The 20,091-nt window shown below is 40.3% G+C and overlaps 1 protein-coding gene across 2 annotated transcripts in view; it reads right to left on the bottom strand.

Moving 5' to 3' along the window:
• Positions 1 to 20,091, bottom strand: part of UNC13B (unc-13 homolog B) — a 197,899-nt gene that overhangs the window by 161,439 nt on the left and 16,369 nt on the right. Inside the window, exons 6-8 of one of the 2 annotated variants that reach the window (XM_068422034.1) lie at positions 16,298 to 16,368; positions 13,349 to 13,406; positions 1,259 to 1,294 (exon numbers count right to left, since the gene is read on the bottom strand). In XM_068422034.1, the coding sequence (XP_068278135.1) occupies positions 1,259 to 1,294; positions 13,349 to 13,406; positions 16,298 to 16,368 (165 nt within the window). The remainder of the gene's footprint in view (positions 1 to 1,258; positions 1,295 to 13,348; positions 13,407 to 16,297; positions 16,369 to 20,091) is intronic. The other variant, XM_068422033.1, reaches the window with a different exon arrangement.

The raw sequence follows: 20,091 nt of genomic DNA, 5'->3' as shown, positions 1-20,091 counted from the left end.
ACAAAAGTTTAGTTAATTCTCAGTTATCCTGTCACACCTCCGAGAATAACCCCAAACTAAGACACCAAACACCGACAGCGTGAGGAAGCTGGTCATCACTGTTGATGCCCAAAGAACTTACAGTCTGATCAGACAGGAGAACAAGGAGGATAAAACATGCTGGGGGAGGAGAAACTGGGAAGTCACTGGAGGAAGACTTCTAAAACGCAGAACAGGTCCATGTGTGAAACAAACTGTGACATTAGCTGGACATTAGACTTAAGTTACTTGGCTGCAGTAAGAGTGTCCTCTCCAAATTCTATTACTTCAGAAATGGAAAAGCATCAGGCAGAATCTCCTCCCTGCTGGCAGTGGTCGCAGTCACCTTTCTTTGTATGCCCCCTCAGCAACACCCTCACTCCTTTTTTTGGCACAGGGAACAGATACATTTGTTTTAAGAATAATGGATCAATCTTTGCAGGTCCTACAGGCGGTAGAAGCCATGCACTGTAGCTTAAGCAGAAGCCTTGCCGGTTGGAACTTGTGGGACTTCCAGAAAGCAAAGATGCTTCATGCACATTTTCTGGAAAAATTAACAAAAACATTGAGCTGTGTGGCCTCTGCAAGAGTCCACACAGTCTTCAGGTATGGGCATGAGCTCTACATATCACAGACAGCTGCGGTACCTAAGTTTTACCTTTCCAAGTCTGGAAAGCACTAGTTAAAGCAAAGCCCTACCACCTTTGCCATGATACTGAGCTTGAATATGCTACAATACCTACAACCCTTGTCTCACACTGATGTCCACCAGCCATTTCTGCTTTCAGATTTGCTCCTATTTGTAGCATTTGGAATTTCTGTGATCACTTCCAGTGTATCTTTTTACCTTAGTAAAACAATCACTACAGATTCCCTTGTGTTTTTCAGTTACTCTGAACGTTGACTTGGGGTTACTTGGGCATGAAGACCAACACAAAAGAAGGGTACAAGAAGAAAAATTGAATCCTGTTTATGGGAAAAGAAGAACAATCCAATTCTGCCTCCTTATTCCCAAATTCCAGTAAATGGCACAAGCAACTTATTTAAAACATGGCCAAAACAAAACTAAACTGTGAAAAAAATGGACAGCCATCCACGCAGATGTGAAGGTTCAGTAACAGTAAATGAAAATACAATGGAGAAGACTTTCCATATGCATGAATAAACACTTTCCTTGTACTGGAGCATGCCGCATCGCTATAGGATCAGAAAACTTGCAAGAAATCAAACTGTTACGTACTCAGCTGCTCTCCCCATCCGAAATAACTCCAGTTGCCTGCATGTGACACAAATGGCAGCAGAGAATAGGAATGGAAAAAGAAAGCTTAGAAAAACAAACCACAAGCATACTTTCCATGTATTTAAATGCCTTATAGATTGCAAGCTTGAAAATGTAAGAGATTATTTTTCTTTATAAATACAACATTAAATTTATTTTGGGGCTTATTCTTCACTGTCCAGTTTGTTTATAAGACATTCTGAAGATTTAAGGTCACTATAAGCTCTAGGAATAATTAATCAATCATGCATTTATTAACATAAGTAGACAAAATATTTATCAACACACTATTTAGCAAGAGGAGCTAAAACACTGTATTTCCTAGTACACACGTTATCAGGATAACAGACAGAGTGTTCCAGAAACCAGAGTCCAGTTAAGAGCAGTATCTGATTCTAGGCTAAACGATGCAAGTCAAGTGGCCAAAGTTGCTTCATGCTTCCACTTCTGCCCCTTTCCAGAACAAAGGTAACTCAGTGGCAAAAGCACCACACCAATAATAACAGCATGAAAAACTATCTTTGTGCCTGTAAAATAGCATTAAGTGAAGAGTACTTTCTTAGCTAGATATACACACTGGTAAAAAACCTAAAGAGCTCTCATGGCATCCTAAGGATGCAAATAGTCACGAGTTAATTCTACAACAGTAAGCAAATCTCTCCATGTTAAATTACAGGTGACAACAAATTCATGCTAACGCTAAACCGCATGTTGGTACGACAGCCAAGTTATTACTTATTAATATCCATGTTGCTACCCCAAGGTCATACTCAGTACGACGGAGGCAACGAACTACTACAGACAACCCTCAAAGCACCCTGGAAGCATGCACACAACTTGCAACCCAAGAAAAGCTTCAGAATCAGCACCTCTAGAAGACAGTGTGTAAAAAACGTTTTAAAAAAGTGAAGTTTACAGGAGTGTTGATGCATTAAGTGCAGCAGGCAATAAATGAATACTTCACACGCAGGCAGAGAACAAGCAAGAGCTTTCTGTCCTGACCAGCAGCCTCATCTCTAGCTACCAGCCAAGCACACATTTCCAGGAAGGGAATAGCTCAGAGGATTCAACAAATCCCTTCCCCTGCCCTCATTAAGAAAGTTAGAATGGGCTAGTTCTTGCTTTTAGCTAAAATTGTAAAAAATAGTTCTGGGGAAAAAAAAAAAAAATCTTTGTCCTAAAAAATTACCACAAGACTAGCTAAGCAATAACAAGTTCTGGTAAGTAACTTGGCTTCCCAAGGCTTTAGTCCCTATGCACATGTACTACAGAGGGGCTCTGGTGCCATTTCAGCTCTATGGGGGGAAAAAAGGTGAGCACGGGAAAAAAAAATGCACAGATGTGGACTACGTCAACAAAAGGAAAAAGAAAAAAAAAAAAGAAGCCAGAGTTTAATCCTCTCTTCTTAACTGGGAACTAATGGTGTATCAAAGCTATAAGATTGTTCCTTCCTTCTCAGACATAACAGGTTCACAAAACAATGCAGTTCTTCAGATACATCTCAGTAACTTGCAGGGTTCCTGGACTCTAGGCTCTCACACACATGTGGTGCTTTGCACAGGCACAGCCATAACTCGAATTTAAGTGGCACTTCTATTATCTAGTAGAGCTTCAAAGGTACGTCATTCCTTTCTGACTCGCACAGGAGTAGTTAGAGGAAAAAAGAAGTGACACATATATGTTTGCTTTGGTCATTAAATGAAGCAGTTCTGACCAAGTATGTGCACAGAACAAAGTCAATGATGTTTTTTGCCAGGTTGATTTAGAAAGAACCATATACTAAACTGGTATGATGCTGAATACATGCAGTTTCCATGGAGTATAAAAGGGTTATCCCTCTCCCATCTACAGGAATAACAAATTAAAACTTTTTTCTTGTTTACAGAACTTAACAAGTGAGAAAAAAATGAAGTCCACAGAGTTGAGCACCAGCAGACTACAGTCTGAGACATCACAAATACTGCTTCTCTGGTCCACAGCAGCAAGTGTGACAAGCCACCGCTTGGACAATGCATGTGAGCCAGCCGTGCTGTCAAGATGAAGAGGTACCCAGATGCACCAGAAGTCTGCTAGGATCCACCAGCCAGTGTTTACATGACCCTGACCACAGTGCCATCATCTCATCCTTGTTTTTCACAACAGCAAAAATCCATGGATTGCCTAATGATCAGCTTTGACAGAGGCCTGAGTCTTTTCCAGGGGAAAAGGAGAGGAGAAAGAGGAACACACTACCAAGCTGGCAAAGAAAACAGAAGTAAAATACATGTGGCAAAAAGAGATGAGAAAGGGAGACAACCAGAAGAAAGGGTATGGAAACCAGAAGCAGGAAGAGCAGGAGCATCAGAGAGGGACATGAGCAGAGGGCTGAGGAAAAGGAGCAAGAAGTTGATAGAACTCTGCACCGAGCTTTAATTTGCAGTAATAAATAGTTTACATTAAAGAGAAGAAAATTTCCTATTAATGTATAAGTCAAACAATAGCTTAAGCGTATCTCGTTCCTGAAAATCTCAAGCCACTAACACACAGGACAGCAACCTCAGCACCTCCTTCAACAAAAAGGTTCCTATCTCAAGTAAACAGTAAGAGGTAAAGGAACCCACATTCAGGCATTTGCAGCCTGGATTACTATTAAAGATCCAGAAGACTCTGCAGTGGCACAACTTTATTGCAGTCAGACTACCTGCTCCTAATGACCCATGTCATTATCCAGAAATGAATGCACGTGTAACATCCCAAAGCAATTGGGGAACATATATCAGAAGATACTGTAAATTTCCAAAACGAGTACACAGATCAGAAAAACCGCAGAGTAAATGGAGCTTACCTGGCCTGCACCTTTTCTCAAAAGTAAAACTCCCAGACTGACAGCCTCTGCACAAACCTGGCACAAACCACTGCAATCTGCACAGAGCAAATAAGTGGGTCTTTAAGGGAAAACAGAAAGCCTGAGCCCTGAAACCAGCTTGGACTGTTTCTAGCCCTTGTTTCCTGTACAGTAAACGGTCTGATGGTTGGCACAACACTACTCACAGTTTCAAGCTGCAACAAGGAGAAAACCACCAAGTGCTAAAAGCAAGCCTCATATATACAAGGTATGTCCTTGGAGGAGAAACATTACCACCTCCCGTAGACAAGAGTCCTCAAACTGACAGTAATGTCCTTGAGCCACCTGCTTACCTAGTAGTAAGGTAACTTCCTTACTGCTACCAAGTTCCTTATGAACAACATGAAAACCCCACAAACTTTCAAAAGCAGGTTAGAGACTATTATTTCCATGCCTAAGACAAATAGCAGTCAATGCCAAGCAGGGCAGGGTAGAAAGAAGAGCAGCTGCCTTTAGACACCAGCTCCTTACTCTGCACGTTTTCTCACATTGAGGAGTTGGGTCTTGGCTAACCAGGGCACGCTACAACCAGAGACTAACTGGGAAGGCAATGTGGCAGGAACAAACAGAAAGAGATGCAATAACAGAGGGATTTTCAGCCAGAACCTCAGAACTCCGATTTTGTTTGTTTTTACTAACACCCACTTCACTTCAGCATCTAACATTCTGGATAAAAGATGAATTTATTAAAGGTTCAACACATATGCTGCTTCATTTAAGATTCAGGAGCTAGCAGTATATATCTCAGTCCTTCAGCATAAATGCAGAAGACCTGGGCTGACAGTTTTAATATTTTGAATGTTAATGAAAACAGAATTTTGTTTTAGCCTTTTCACGTTGTTTTTCTGCTTCATAAAAATAATATGCATAACCTCAATTTGTTAAGAAAAAAATCCATTCCAGATCACCTCTGGGAACAAATTTAAGCCTGTACAAACCTGAATGGAAAACACCAATAAGTCCAGACAGATAGAAAATGGAAAGCTATAATTCTAAAAACATACAACAACATACTTTAACACTGGAAGAGATGATAGAGACCTCTAAGTCAGACTAGTTACTCTGTGTGCTCTTAAATACCAACAGTGTGTGTCTTGGTTATCACATTATTTTGTATTTGTAAGTTTCAGTACTCCAAAAATGAGGTTTCATATAAACCTCCAATTAAGGACTAAGCAATGCCAGCAGCCTGGTGCCTTGGAAGCTACAACATTCTTGTCGTTAACACATTTTATAAAGCACATCTAAGTTTCCACAGTTAGCTGAACATAACATATGCTCATTCTGTGTCTCAGTTATGCAACTATTTAAGGAGGAACTCCTCCTCCCCACTTCATACTGTCAAGCCTGGATCAGCAGGGACACTGTAGAAAAGCAGAATATTCCAAGTCTTTAATGCAGTCTAATTTGATCACCTGCATGCCATTTTGTTTCATTTCTGTTTACAAGTCTCTGAGTGGCTGGGACATACCATCCCAGCCAGAACATTATTGTTTACTGCTCTCCACTGCTTACGGTCACACTGATAGATTATTTAATCCTCCTGTTATATCTAACACTGAGCGAAGACAGAGAGCATCTAAACAAGTCTATAAAAGTAAACTGAGCTCAGGAAATTACACTATATTTGGTGCTGATAAAGTACTGTTTATAGAATACAAAGAGAGCCAGGAAGGTCCTGGTCAGTTCTTTCTTCTAGGTTTATTAAACCTCCTTTTCCCCGGCAAAGACCCTCAACACAGTGCACGCAGACCTCAGATTCCATAAAAAATGTACATTTTTTCCAGTACTCAATGTACTTCCGAAAATTAAACGTGATATTTTAGTGGAGTAAGCTTCTAAAACACAAAACAAACATTGAATAGCTTTTTAGAACAAAGTGAAGTTTTCAGTAAGCAGGATGACCAAGAGGGATTAGTAACAAGTACCAGCACCTCCAGTTCAGTTTTGGAACACCACAGATGAGGGCTAAGACCTCTGCACAAAAGGATATGAGAAAGCACAGGAGGGAAATGAGCTAGAAGAAGCTGACAGACAAGGACAGGCACTAGGGTATGACACTAGAGTAGTCTCCTTGCTCACTGCTCCCTCTTTTTCACCACATTTTACTCTAGTTTAGCATTCAGCTTATGCTGAAATTCTGGATTATTTTATTTCACTAAATGAAATGGCCCTTCTGGTCACCTTTACTACAGCTAAACAAAATAAGATTGAGAGCTGAGAATTTAAGCAGGGCTTGGATCACTATCAAATCATGGAGAGTACCCACTAAATTATTAAAAGCTTGTGCAACTCATTAATAACCATAGTAAAAAGAATCTGACAAAGTGCCACTTAAGTTTATCTACAATGGAAAAACTGTAACATTTCTATCACTGCACTAGCATATAACACAGCTGTCTCATCTTCCAAATTTCTTAGCTACCAAGTCACACAGACTAAGAGATGTAAACACAACAACCAACAAAAGTTTTATATACTCCTCATGAGATACAGTTTTGGACTATAGTGGATCACCCAACATTACATATGTGCATAATAGCAAAGAGGAATATAATGTTGTACAGCAGCTGAGATAAAAGATTTGGTGCCTTTTTTTTCTTATTATTGTCAGTAGTGGACTTTCAGTACAAGTCTCATTGCTCAAGGACACGTATTTATGGCTTGTGTATAAAGTTGAGTAATAATTTTTCTATCAGTTTAAAATCTTTCATTTTTAAAAAGGTTATATTCCACTGTGGTAACAAAATTCAAATTAATTTTCTGTTATTGCTATGATATTAAAGGATGACTAATAAAGTTCCAGAGGCCTTAAAAAAAATCCCCAGCAGATAAAAAAAAGAAGCAGCATTCATGAAGAGCACTAAACAAATTATGAAGCCTAGAGTGATTAACCAAGCGTTTATCTTTTTTGATCACTGCTTATAGAGACACAGGTCAGCATTAGCAGTGTTCAGAATTTCAGCAAGAGCTTTAGGTTTGGGGCTTATTTAAAAGTCAAAGCTTTATTTCTTTGTCAACACCTTTCAGAATACAGCACATACTTTAATAGAACAACAACTAACAAAGTACATTTAGAGTATCAGCAGCAAAGCCACAGATCTGCTCTCCTCTGGAGTTCAGCAGTAAGTCAAACTTTGTTACTATATAATCTTCTAATGTAGCCAGTATTTTTATTTTTAACTTGCATCTGCTAAGTACTTTTCCTTAGACATATTCTGTCCTGAAGTAGCAGCTTTATCCTAAAAATACAGGCAGACATTTTAGTGCAAGACCTTGAATCTGTGTTCCTTCGAGCAGACCTATAGTGCCTTCAGCCAGCCCAGGCAGTGAGTACCATAAAGCCACAAGAAAACAAGTCTCACAGACAGGATTTATCCTAAACAAAGAGGAACAGGAGCTGTCCGTCACCCAGAAGCAGGGAGGCCAGGGAACTCAACTTTCCCAGCCCATCAGCGATCTGCTGTAAAACAGTTCATACAATGGTTTCACTTGTACAGACAAGAGTAGTTTTTTCTCTGTCTAGCTTAATTTTAAAAAAGTCATCCATGTGTCCTCTTTTGAATTATACTTACACTGAACATTTTTTGAGGACTGTTGTAAGGCTTACTGTTTGCACTGTGGCCAGTAGTTTCATTCTTACTAGAGCACAGCTTTTCAGCGACCGCAGCAGGATCTTCAGTATCACCTACCTTTGAGAAGGGTAAAATAATCATTGACCTCTTCCTTACTCTTCCCAAACTGGCCTGGGCTAGAGATGCCACAGGGAGCTGCTGACCTCTGTTGTTTCTAAGTGCAGAAGCAGGCTGGTAACCAGAAAAAAAATCAGCAAGAACCTAGGTGTACAGCATACAACCCTACAACAAGGAGGGCAGTATCACATCCCAACAATCGCAGAAGACCATGCTGCCTGCCACCACACTATTACAGATCATACATCTCTATGAACAATTAAGATGATCAAGTTGTAGCCTGCTTAAAAGCATTTTGATGCTGCCTAACCTTGAGAGCCTGGTATAGCAGATCTTTTTTTTATATATTGTTACCAAAGAGAAAAAAAAAAAATCTCTTAATAGGATGTAATTTCAGCACATTTGCTGTCACAGGGTCAGTTCACCCAGTTGAACACTGGTAGATGGCAGCCAACATCTTCTTTGACTAGAACAAATCACAGGATTAGACAACAGCACAAGATAGCATGCTCAAACAAGTGCACACGTAACCTTGGATGGCTATGACTTCATTCCATGAAAACAGGCTGCAATGCATATCCTGCCACCCAAGCTCTGTAAGCAAGAGCTTTACCCAGCTGCCTCACACCCACAGCCTGCCCAGATCTGTGCACTCAGTGCAACTACTTCTGCTGGAACTGTACCATCTGTGCTGTGGAAATCTTAGCAGCAGGGTTTGATAGCCCCAACCCAATGGCACATTAACGGCACCACAAAGATGCTAGTATCCACAGTGCAGCACCCTAAACACAAAATCAGTGTGGATGTTATCAGGGCTTGCTGGGGAGTTGGGGGCAGGGAAGGAGGTCACCTGGCTTTTTAGCAGACAAAGCTCCTCATCAGTGCCATGGAAAGCACCGTAATCTCAGCATTAGAGTCCTTCTATGCGGAGGAACGTACAAGCCTTCCGGATGCATCAGTGGAATTTGAGCTCCTACAAAGAGAACTAATGGGCATCACGAATGAAACCTCTCAAAGTCAGCCTTTGGTACTTTTGAAACAGTAGTGAATGTGTAGATATTAACAGACTCTTGCGTTAAGCATTTTGCAGAAATAGATTTCTTCAAATATTAGTGGGAAAGAAGGGTCAACACAACAAATTGATCTGCCACCAAATGACACCCACTCCTATAATGTGTATAAAACGTTTTGCCAGCTTGTAGCTAGTTAAAAGGCTGCTTATATGTCTACAACAAAGCTGTAGCATTTTTCTTCCTGCATGCACGTGCACACACACACACAGAGACACATTCTAGACAACGTTTAGCGTTTCTTGTTCTCCTGGAGGCGTCTTGCACCTTTCTCTCTAATCTGCTGGCAGACGAAGCACAGGCCAGCTTTGGTTCTTTTTGCTGGTATAACACCGTATCAGAAAAGTTATTTATTTCCTTGATGCATCAACTCACAATCCAGAGCCAAGCAACAAATTTACCTTCTTCTGAAAAAAAAGAAACCCAAACCCAACAAAACCCACACTTAAAAAAAAAAAAACCAAAAACCACAGCCCTGGTAGACAAGGATTTTACAGAGCAAAAGATATGCACGACAGACCTATGGTGCACTGTGGTCTATCGGGGTCTTACTGTGAAAAGGGGAACACCACAGACTTAAGGAAGTGGAAGAAAAAAATATATGCAGAGGAAGGGAGAATAAAGCATTCTCAGAAAGATTATCAGTGAAAGATAACTGTCAACAGACATAACTGGTTGATTCAGTGACACTTAGGTTATCTTTTCTGAAAATCATACTGAACAAACCTGCTGTAGACTCCCTGACAAAAGGTATAGGGCAGTATTTACAGTGGCTGATATTAACTAAAACTGCCAAATCTTTTCTGCAAAGATACAGAATACCTTTCTCATTCCAGTTTGCACGGTGTCTGCTCCAAGTCAGAGCTGCGTTTAAAATACTGACAGAGTGACTTACTTATGGATTATAATGGACTTCTGTGTTGCCAGAAATTATCTTGAGCATACACAGAAAATAAATCTATACCTACCACAATAAATAACTTAGAACTTATTGACTCAATGAATGCCAAAGTAATCAAATAACATTTTTTCAATCTGCTTCATTTAAAGTGACTTTCCAGACAATAAATGCTTGCTTTCTTTTTAATTTGCATTCAAGTTCAGGTTGTGGGTAAAAGCCAATATGAGGATGCTGCAATTATCCAACAATGAAGTATTAGGAAACTAAGAATTATGATTACATTTAATAGAAATGCAAACAAAACTGGATCCATGGGCACTATAATGCTTTGCTGATTGCTTGGGATCACTGAAAGTTAAATCAATTGGAAGCATGTGATCTTTCTGGGGCAGGAGAAATATATAGGGAAGCACAGAAGCTGGGAGTTAAAAATTAAATGGCTAAGTATGATGAAGGAAGAGGCAGGATGTGCCAAGATCAGCAGGGCTTAGAAGAGACTGCATGTACAAGAACAGACCCAACTGCTTCATTTAAGAATAGGTAGGAAGCCCAAATCCCACATTACCTCAGAAATCATGGGTCAGACTCTTCTAAGAACAAAGCAGCATCTGAGACTGTGAAAGTAGGCCTGAAAGCTTCATAATCTCCAGAAAAATTAGAGCACCATGCCAAGGCAGCAGGCTGTGCATGACCAGAGATGAAAACCCACCCTCACAGATCAGATGCTGGCTTTCAGACATGGCCCAGCTTTCTTCTCTCACACTGTGCTCCATCTTTCTCCTCCCTTCTGCTCATGGGAGATAACAGAACAAGTTGCACCCATGCAGGAGACGGGAAATAATCACGAGAAAAGGTGGCTTGAGAAAAGGACGAGACATGTATGGAAAACATCACAGAAGCAGAACAGGGCAGAAATATAATCTAATTTTAACATGTAAGGACATATATTTCCCCATTTAATGAACGTGACCCTGCCTCCTGGAGTAGAATCTTCTCTAGCTAGAACAAAGAAGCCAGAAGAGTCTTCTAAGAGCTGCAAGAGGGCTAAGCTAACTGCACAGTGGCATGTGCAGTTACAACGTTATTTCTTGAAATGCAAGCTATATGGAGTGTTTTGCTGCACTTTTGCTCTATAGCACATCAGGTTTTAAGATAACTTCGTATATTTTAGGATTTGGAAAGATATTCTCGTGGCACAAAAACTACTCACACTGAGGAGCTTTTTTGCTCCTCCTAGATACCTAGTCTGTTGTCCAGCTGATTGTGTCCTGCTCCCAGCAGCAATCACATCTCATCTAGCACATCGTGATGGAAAATTGGATGAGTCTTACAAATGTTCTTGAGGATATTTTTATTATATCTAAAAATATATTTATCAATTATTTAAGCACATGGTAAGTAAGAACACTCCGTACTCGACGTGTTTTAGCTTAGGGAAGGACACCCACCCTGCTTCTATGTAAAAGGGGGTTAAGCTCCTGCGTCATATACAAAGGTCAGGTCAGCTTACAATAGAGACTCAATCAATGCATCTTCTGGGTTGAATTCTCGAGTTCCAAAGGACGATGCTACACTCAGGCAAGCTTACAATTCTTATGCACAGATTGACGGAGGCAGAGTTCATTTTTCAAAAGTACTTCTACATTAAATATCTATTTTATATTTGTCCATGTAAATAATTAGATATTCATAGATGCTGGATACTTGCAGGCAGTAGATAAGCAAAAGTACATGCCCTGCCACAAGCTTTATTGAATTACTAGAAAATTCTTAAATACGTTAACCGCATACTGCTATTAAATATTTAACATCAATTCTAATGACTGTTTTAATCCTGCGAATGATTACATTAGTTCTTATGTGATATTAATTGTTCAAACCAGGGGCCTTCAATTAATTATTGTAAAAGGTCACTTTCTAGCCAGATGCAGGCTGTTAACAGGCAACACAAAAAGGGCAGCTGCAGTTCTACTCTTTACTATGTCTGTTTGTAAGAGCTGAGCTGGTCCTCCAGGGAAGAAACTGGCTACAATAGCTTGAGGATGCAAAAGCACCATGCTGTGGGATCAGGCGCAGCTACTTTCCCAACACAGAAGCATCCCTCCTAATTCACCCATACATCCCAATACTTAGAAGAGTCAATCAAACCAGCCTCTCTCAAACAAAAGCAAAGTCCAGGGCACATAGCCAGGAAAGTCATTTCAGCAAACAACACATTGATTTCTTGGATGCTTCACAGCAGACTGTTTTCCTTTGATCTTTTGACATTAGGGGTCCTGCATACTATGCTAAGATGATTTAGTCAAATATTAGTTTCTGCAACGACGTTTCTTATTTGTCAGCTTTACAAATCAATCATATCCTTCTGACTATTTAAAAACAAACAAACAAAAAAGTGCTTTATTCTTTACATACACTCTTTTTACAAAAAGGGAGGACACACCTGGTATTACCTAGGGTATCACTGCCAGAATACTTTCATATAGCTTTGTAGACGTTCCAGCTAAGCAACACATTCAGATTTCCTAGGCATTTGGTTAATGTCCATGTTTTGTTGAAGATAGTTTTAATATAACATAATAACAGTATACAGATAAATTAATTCTACTCAAAAAAGGTAAACAGTAATTAACATTTCCTAATGTTAACAGTTTTGTAGAGATCTTATAATCAGCCTAACAGATAAACAGACTGCAAATTGTAATATGCATGTCATATAGGATTTGAAGTAGAGGATAAAAGATTTGTTTAAATTATGAGACTTGAATTTTGTTAATGTTGTTGCCAAAAGTAGATAAGACATTCATAAGAAACATCATGGAGCTTTCATCTATTGTACACTAAAAGCAGTGTTTCAGAAATCTAATTTTGCAGACCATCAGATACAGTATGTCCTAGGTTATTTTTCCATCCATGTTTTCAGAAGCATAAAAAATGCAAGATGAGATAAGCAGAAATTAGTAAAAATATTTTTCATCCATCAACATAGCATTTAAAAGTAATATCAAAGAAATTAGGCATGAAGTACACAAACCTTTGGTGCATTTTAAAAGGCTACTGGCAGTACTTGCCTCCATTTATTTTGCTCCTCTTAAGATTTCATTAAAAAGTAATAAAAATAATATTAAACACATGACGTTTAAAGAGAATATAGTCTGACTTAGTTATATGAAAAAACACAGCATTTTCTTACTTATATTGATATTACAGGGGTCTGACAATCTAGGTGACTTTCAACACATTTTGTGTTCCTATCGCACATGAGGACACAAACAGGTTAAAGACTCAACACTTGATTTCACTTTCTAGCGTCAGAAGCTTTACACCAACATCTTGAGAGGCACAGTTTTTCATAACTGACAAAAGTTATTGCCTTCATAGAAATTTAAGTACTTCTAACAGAAAATATTGTTCAGATGTACCATCGTTTGATAACTAACCAGGGAAGGAAATAAAGTACACTGAAACAGGAAAAAAAATACCGAGAAATAAAGTCTAACTTACAACACTGGGAGGCAGCACTGGGCAATGCTGTCTTCTGGACTTCCTCCTGGAAGGAATACTAAAAGAGAAAAAAAAAGGGAACACAGACAAGAAAGCAAATGGTAACTTTATGAAACAGCTTTCAGAGTACAGCATGCCACAGACAAGAGAAAATATTCCTGGTAGCATCAAAGCATTAAATATTCTCCTTAATATCCATATTCAACCACAGTTGCATAAGTCTCCTGTTTTTTCATGGCAAAACCCGGTGTTAAAAAGTGCACGTTTGGTTAAGGTGAAGTCTGCTTTACTACAACCACAGGCCCTATTCTCAGTTCCGAGACCTCAAATTAGACATCTAAAAGATCTGATTCTCCACACCACAGTGTATATGTGACAGGGAGCCCAGAACTGAGTATAAGCGTATTTATGGTTAGACGCTCAAGCACTGCTTCAACAGTTCAAAACTCATGTAGGCTCATAGCAACACTGCAGTAGGAGACTGAAGTGGTTAGATAATTAGTGTGCCCAGCAGGGCAGTAACACAATGTTTGCCCAGCCAACACTTACAAACTCTTCTGTGGTCCACTGTACGCTCAAAGTGAAGAATTCTTCATCTCATTTAATACTAAATTAGGGGACAGAGAGATATTGCAATTAGCCAGCTTTGACTTTTTACAGAGCTGTTTGTTACAGCATCAAAGTGTTCCCTAGGGGAATTTAAGTGGTTTTGTTTTGTTATTCTCCTCTGTCTCATATTACATAGAGAGATGAGAAAATTAGGACAATTGAGCAAAATAATGAGAACAGTCTTTGCCAGGGAAAAAAAAAGGTCCGACGACAAAGGAAGTGGTGACCTTAGCAACCTGGTGCTGCAATCTGTGCAAAACAGGGCCAACCAGACAGCCTCTCCTTGGATTCAGTAAGGATTAATAAACAGTTCATTACATGGAAGGTGACAACCTGCAGACTTCTGATGTGGCTGTCTTCCGATCTGTGCTATTTAAAATGCACATCCTGAAACATGGTTAGTCTTATCATCAGCAAACTGCCAGCTCACTGAGTTAATCAGGATTGTGAAAACAAGAACTGCTGGATCTCACAGCACTGACTGGTTGACAAAGTGGTGAAAGGAAGTCTGTCGGTGAGCAATTTCAGCAGCACAGGACAGCAGTGGTTCTGAATTATTATACTCAGAGATCCAAAAATGGCAGTAGCTTGTTCTTTTTAAGACATCAGCCCAAGAGCTATCAGCAGGCCCAAAAAGAAAACTGAATATTAAGTGTTTGTAGGAATAGAGACTGGAAAGCATTTTTATGACACCATATAAACTCCAAATGAACTTGCTTCTTGAATACCGCTGTGCAACTTTAGTCTGTTCATCCATCGACTCAAATGGAGATTGCTGAACTTAACACACAGAAAAGAAGATAAAGGCACAAAGTTGTCCTGTTCTAAATACCACTATGCAGACTAGGACTCTGCAGCCCAAAAGCCACGCAAGAAGGTGAGGTCTGTAAAGCTGAGTGGGAGAGTGGATGAATGAGGATCAGTCAGTCAATTTCTCCAGATAAACCTGCCTCCAGCTGGTTTCACAACATAGGGTTTGTTTGCTCAGAGCAAATAAGATATTTCTTCAGGCAGTGTGCAATTAAGGTGCTGAATTCCTTTGCTACAACATAACTGACCTGGGTGCATTCAAAAGGCAACTGACATCCACAGAAGAAAAATCCATGAGTGTTGTTAAACAAAAAGATACTGCCTCTGGCTCTGGAAGTTCCTGAGCTACAAGTCCCTGCAACTTAAGGGAATATGCAAGGAAGATATCATCCCCACTCTGAGTCGCTGTCAGACATGGGACAAGATGAACCTTAGGTCAGGCCCTGCACAGGTGTTCTTACATTGTTTTCATTTTCTCACTGGTGACAGGGAACATCCATAACAAATTTGAGATCATTAGGTCACAAATAGAGAGATGTGATTTTGTTAACAGTATTTGACAAAATCATGCACATGGATGGCACTCCAGGGAAAGGGGAGTCTCACAAAGCTCAGGATATCTTTCCGCAAGTACCAGTTCAGTGAAGCACTAGAGGGCACCTACGCTTCACTGACGTACCTGGCACAGACCGCTCCTACAGTCCACAAGAGCAGGGAGGTACCACAGCATTATCACTGACAGACCAAACCACAGACTGAGCTTGTCATCAACTCCAAGAGGTTCTCAGACTTCTAGGAAGGCAGGAGAGGTTGTCCTCAAGCAGTTATGTTTTTATCCATCCAAAGATTGGTCTGTCCTCAGTCAAAAAGAAAACCCACCTTATTTTTCTCCATCTGCACGGTAAACTCAATGACTCAAATAAGGAGTGGAAAAGAATAGGTGAACAATCCCAGAAAAAAAACCTACTACAGTCACAGGCAGAATATTTTGCAAGCTATCTTGCTACAGAAGAGACCTATTAAAGAGTTTAAGCAAGCACCATGTTCCTGCTCAATGATGTTGACATAGACACGAGGGTTTTTTTTAAAAATGCTAAACTTCTGGTACAGAAGTTTACTGAGGACTCCAACAGCCCTCAGTTCCAAGAAAGATTCAGTATCTTGCTTTGTCTTCTTCCCAGAAGCAGCTAACTGCAAAAATGTCCTTTTTGACTTAAATGAAGAGAACCTACTGCAGCTTGTAAAAAACGGTTTCACTTTCTTGTGAGGTAAAGCATATTACCTTTCCTTTGAGAGTATGCATGACAACAAAACAGTTCTCACTATTCGAGCACTTCCAGCATGCTGAAAAATGTTCCTTTCCTTAATACTAACAGTACACTTGAGAAAACAGTTCTGCAAACAGTTTATGGAAGACTTGTAAATGATGAACATTTAGTAGTTACCTTAATCACAGGGATCCCATACAAAGAACAAAAGCAAGTTATAAGGCATTCAGGGCTACACTGGTCTTTCAATTTAGATATTTACCTCATCATCTCCCAGTGAATTTATTTGTTCTAATTTTCTGGTCCAGTATCTGGCCTCTTCTTCAGGGATATCTATACCAAAAGAATAAGTCACACCATCTCATTAATCAGACAAATTTGTATTTATCACTAGTAGCACTAAAACAGGGAGGGTATTCCAAGATCACACCACAAAAAAAAAAAAAACACATTTAAGACAGTCCTATTACTTCAAAATTCAGCATTCAGATGGAGAATAAACATTGTAAATAGTAACACGGTTCAAGGGCTTACATTGCTTTCTTGTTTGAAGCTGATTAACCAAATGCACACTGCACAAAGGTAGGAAAGAGTAAGACAGGCTGGTTCAGATTTAACTGAAGCATTAGTTTTATGAAGAGCCATTTAACAATGATATTAATACACTTGCTATATGCTTGATAACACAGAGCAAGATCAAGAGCTTCTTCTGGAGGCTTTTTTAACCTCAGAAGAACTAGGACTCCTTTTGAATAGCACATCTTACTTATATACATGGTGTAACACAAATTAAGTACCAACAAAGAAACAGTCTCTTGTTTTCCTTTTCAGGCAATAAGGCAAATCTTTTGAGGTAATGAACAGTGTTACAGGCAGTCATATTCACACGAAAGCACACTCCTATTTTTACACCACACTGAAACTTCATTGTGAAATGAACCACCCTTTCTTTTACCTTCTAGAAGATTTACCAAGCTGATGACTGTCCACAAATAGCAAACATTATTACCTTTATTTTGGTAACTATTTTCTATTTCACACTTTGAAGAAATATAGTGTCCTAATGGTTTGAAGGGAACACAGACTTCTGCCACTCAAAATTTCATCTCTCAAAGTGCACCCTTGGAGGTGCAGATGAACTGCTGTGGAAAGCTTAACACAAGACAGGTTAGGTACAAACTGTGCTTAGGGAATAGAGCAAGAGGTGCACAGCACCAAGGGAAATAACCCACTGAAAGAAAAAGCATCAGTCATGCTCTCAATCCAGGAGAATTAGGCAAATCATTTAGAGATTGGGGGGAGGGTGTAAAATCATTGAAAAGAGGGGAAAAAAGTTCTGGGTTTTTCTTTTTTTTTAGCCACTCAACAACCCCCTGATTGGAGAGTGGTTGGTTGGTCTTGCCTCTGAGAAAGGGCAATGACTTCTGAAATTTTACTATTCATGGCCTGAAACTGCACCAACGCAGAAACTTCAGAGCTCACAGCAGAAGGAAGTGGCAGAGGTAGGGATTGCTCCAGATAGACACCATCAGCCCTGCAAGCCTCACCATCCCAAACGCTGGCAAGCGAGTATGAGTATAATACCAGTTCAGCTAGTTTTCCCATTTCTTGTAACTCTTTACACTCTCAGATGCCCCGTTAGGAGCCAAGAGGTTTACGTCTAACACGTCTGTTTTCCTGCAGCGAACTATATCCCGTGAACACAGCCACAATTATATGCTAAGCTATACACTGGCAAGAATGGGAGAAGTTGGCTGGGATGGTCTCCTGATGAAAAAGGTGACTCTAAAAGTTACATCCACTCTTGCTCCCGAGAGAAACAAGAACAAGATTTACTGGCAGGTGAGCATTCCATTGGAACCTGCGATGCTTTCAGAAAGGACCAAGTCTTGCTTTCTTCGTATACTTAAAGGGGATATCTGTCCTACATGTGTTCTCTCTCAGCCGCACAAACTGTCATCTTATGAAGCCAGTGACCCCAAAGCATCTGGAGATGATAGTGGCCAGTGTACTAGAACATGGAACTGCTTTCAACAAGAACAAGGAATATGCCAGATTTAGTGGAATTTGAAGTTTCAGAAGTAGGTATTTCCCTGGACTACAAATGAATGTCTACAACTTTATAACAGAAACACCACCATATTTTCACACAGCTAGTCTCACACAGACAAGGGGGATAAGACAGGCCCCACTTAAGAAAGTTTTAGGGAACTGGAAACTTAGTACCTGGCTCTAGAAAACCTGCATTAAGTACAAAAAAAATGACCTACTTCTCCTTGCTTGAAGGAGACCAGCAAAGTAATTTATTTTAACCATAATACACAGAGCCAGTTGCTCGTTCTGATGTACAGTACATTGCTTTGTTGTTATATGCTACTGGATAACAAGGTAAGAGAAACATGAGAGAGTCTTCTATAATTACAGGAGTTTTAGAAAAACATACATGCTTTTGATCATCAGGGCTGTGGATCACAGCTGCACAGATTTATTAGACGAGCTCCACACAAATTAGGGATAGCATTCAAAGGATATCTGGACAAAATTGATCTAGAAAGAGGACACCTGAAGCAATCCAAACCTTAAAGCAAAGCCTACGAATTTTTGTCTTTGAAATTCATCTCTTCTCTAAAAGATGAAGAAAAACTCATGAACTGAGGACTAAAGGTCACAGTCAAAAACTCAACTCTGGAGCCTGAAATCAAGACCAAAGAGATCTAGGAGGGATGAAGCAATGTATTACCATCAACACTGCAGGAGCTGCAGTAGCCTCAGGGTAGGCTTCAATGCTTTCCCATAGACCACAGTTAGTGGCATGGCCAGGCATCAAAGAGCACCATGTGCCTCTTGGATTTGTTGTTCCTATCTTGTAACCAAGGTGTCCATTTCATAAAGGGAGCTATTAGATTTTTTAGTGCAGGGCTGCTGCTATTCTATTGGAACAGCTTCTTATGCAAGTCAGAGATAAAAATCTCCTACTGTCTAGATACTGGCTGCTTTAAGGACATCTTGATCTTAGAGAAACTCTTGTCATCAATACTAATGTCAGCACAGCTATGGCACAGCAAACCTTAGACATGAAGCAACTGGCCGATGAACTTGAGTGAAGTTACCTGCTCAGAAGAATAAATGACCAATGAGATAGAATTCTTGATTTTTTGAGGAAGCCGTTTATAACTGTCTTTTAGTTTCACCATCCATTTGTGTCTCACCTCTGTCAGCTGTTTAGTTGAAGCTGGTGGTTTGGAACACAGAGAACGGAAATCCCTAGTGCAGAGATCACAGACTGACTGCTTGCAAGGCCATGTCCACTCTCCAGCTCCTACATCACTGTTCAGCTTTGATTACAAGTCCAAGTTACTTTGCTACATTAACTTTTGCTTACAAGATAAGAAGCTGAACTAGTCCAAACAGAGGCCATCTGATGCCAGCTCAGGACTCCACTGACATCAAGCCTGATAAACAAGAGGAACAAGGCCATATGTCAGTGAAACAAAACTGCTGAACAAGAAGAGAGAGGAGATGAGCAGATCTGTTCACTAGCTTTTGAGGTTTCTTAATCTGATACCAACACTAAAAGGTTGCAAGCTTTACTGTCCTTGCTCCAACTACTGTCTTCAGCTGGAACCTGAACCCTCTGTCTTCTCTGGGCTCCTGGTGTCAGCGAGCAGCAAGGTCTGGTTGCTCCCTAAGGGAAGGGAGGCAAGGGAGCATGGCTGGCAGGGCAAGACACTTGCCAGCCAGGTCCCCTCCTACAGCACCTGAGCAAGATGAGCAGGGCAGGCCCAGAGATCATGGCCAGGTTCAATCAGGAGCCCAGATCAGCAGGCAGGGTGACAAGGCAGGTCTGAGGTCAAACCAGGAAGTCAGTCCACATCTGGGCCTGGATCTATGGGGTCCATAAGCAGGCACAGACATGGCTCTGGCTAAGGTGAGAGATCAGTAACTCCCACAGCATCACACAGGAGTGAAGGCTCAGAGCTGAGCTGAAGTGGGACTCCTGGGCCCATAAGCAGGGGGTTGGGGTGGAGGTCCCAGGTGAGTCTGCCCAGAGCAAAT

The sequence above is a fragment of the Nyctibius grandis genome, chromosome Z (assembly GCF_013368605.1).
Source record: "Nyctibius grandis isolate bNycGra1 chromosome Z, bNycGra1.pri, whole genome shotgun sequence".
Classification (NCBI taxonomy): domain Eukaryota; kingdom Metazoa; phylum Chordata; class Aves; order Nyctibiiformes; family Nyctibiidae; genus Nyctibius; species Nyctibius grandis.
Note: the sequence above shows the minus strand (reverse complement) of the source record. Positions and strands in the feature narration are given on the sequence as shown.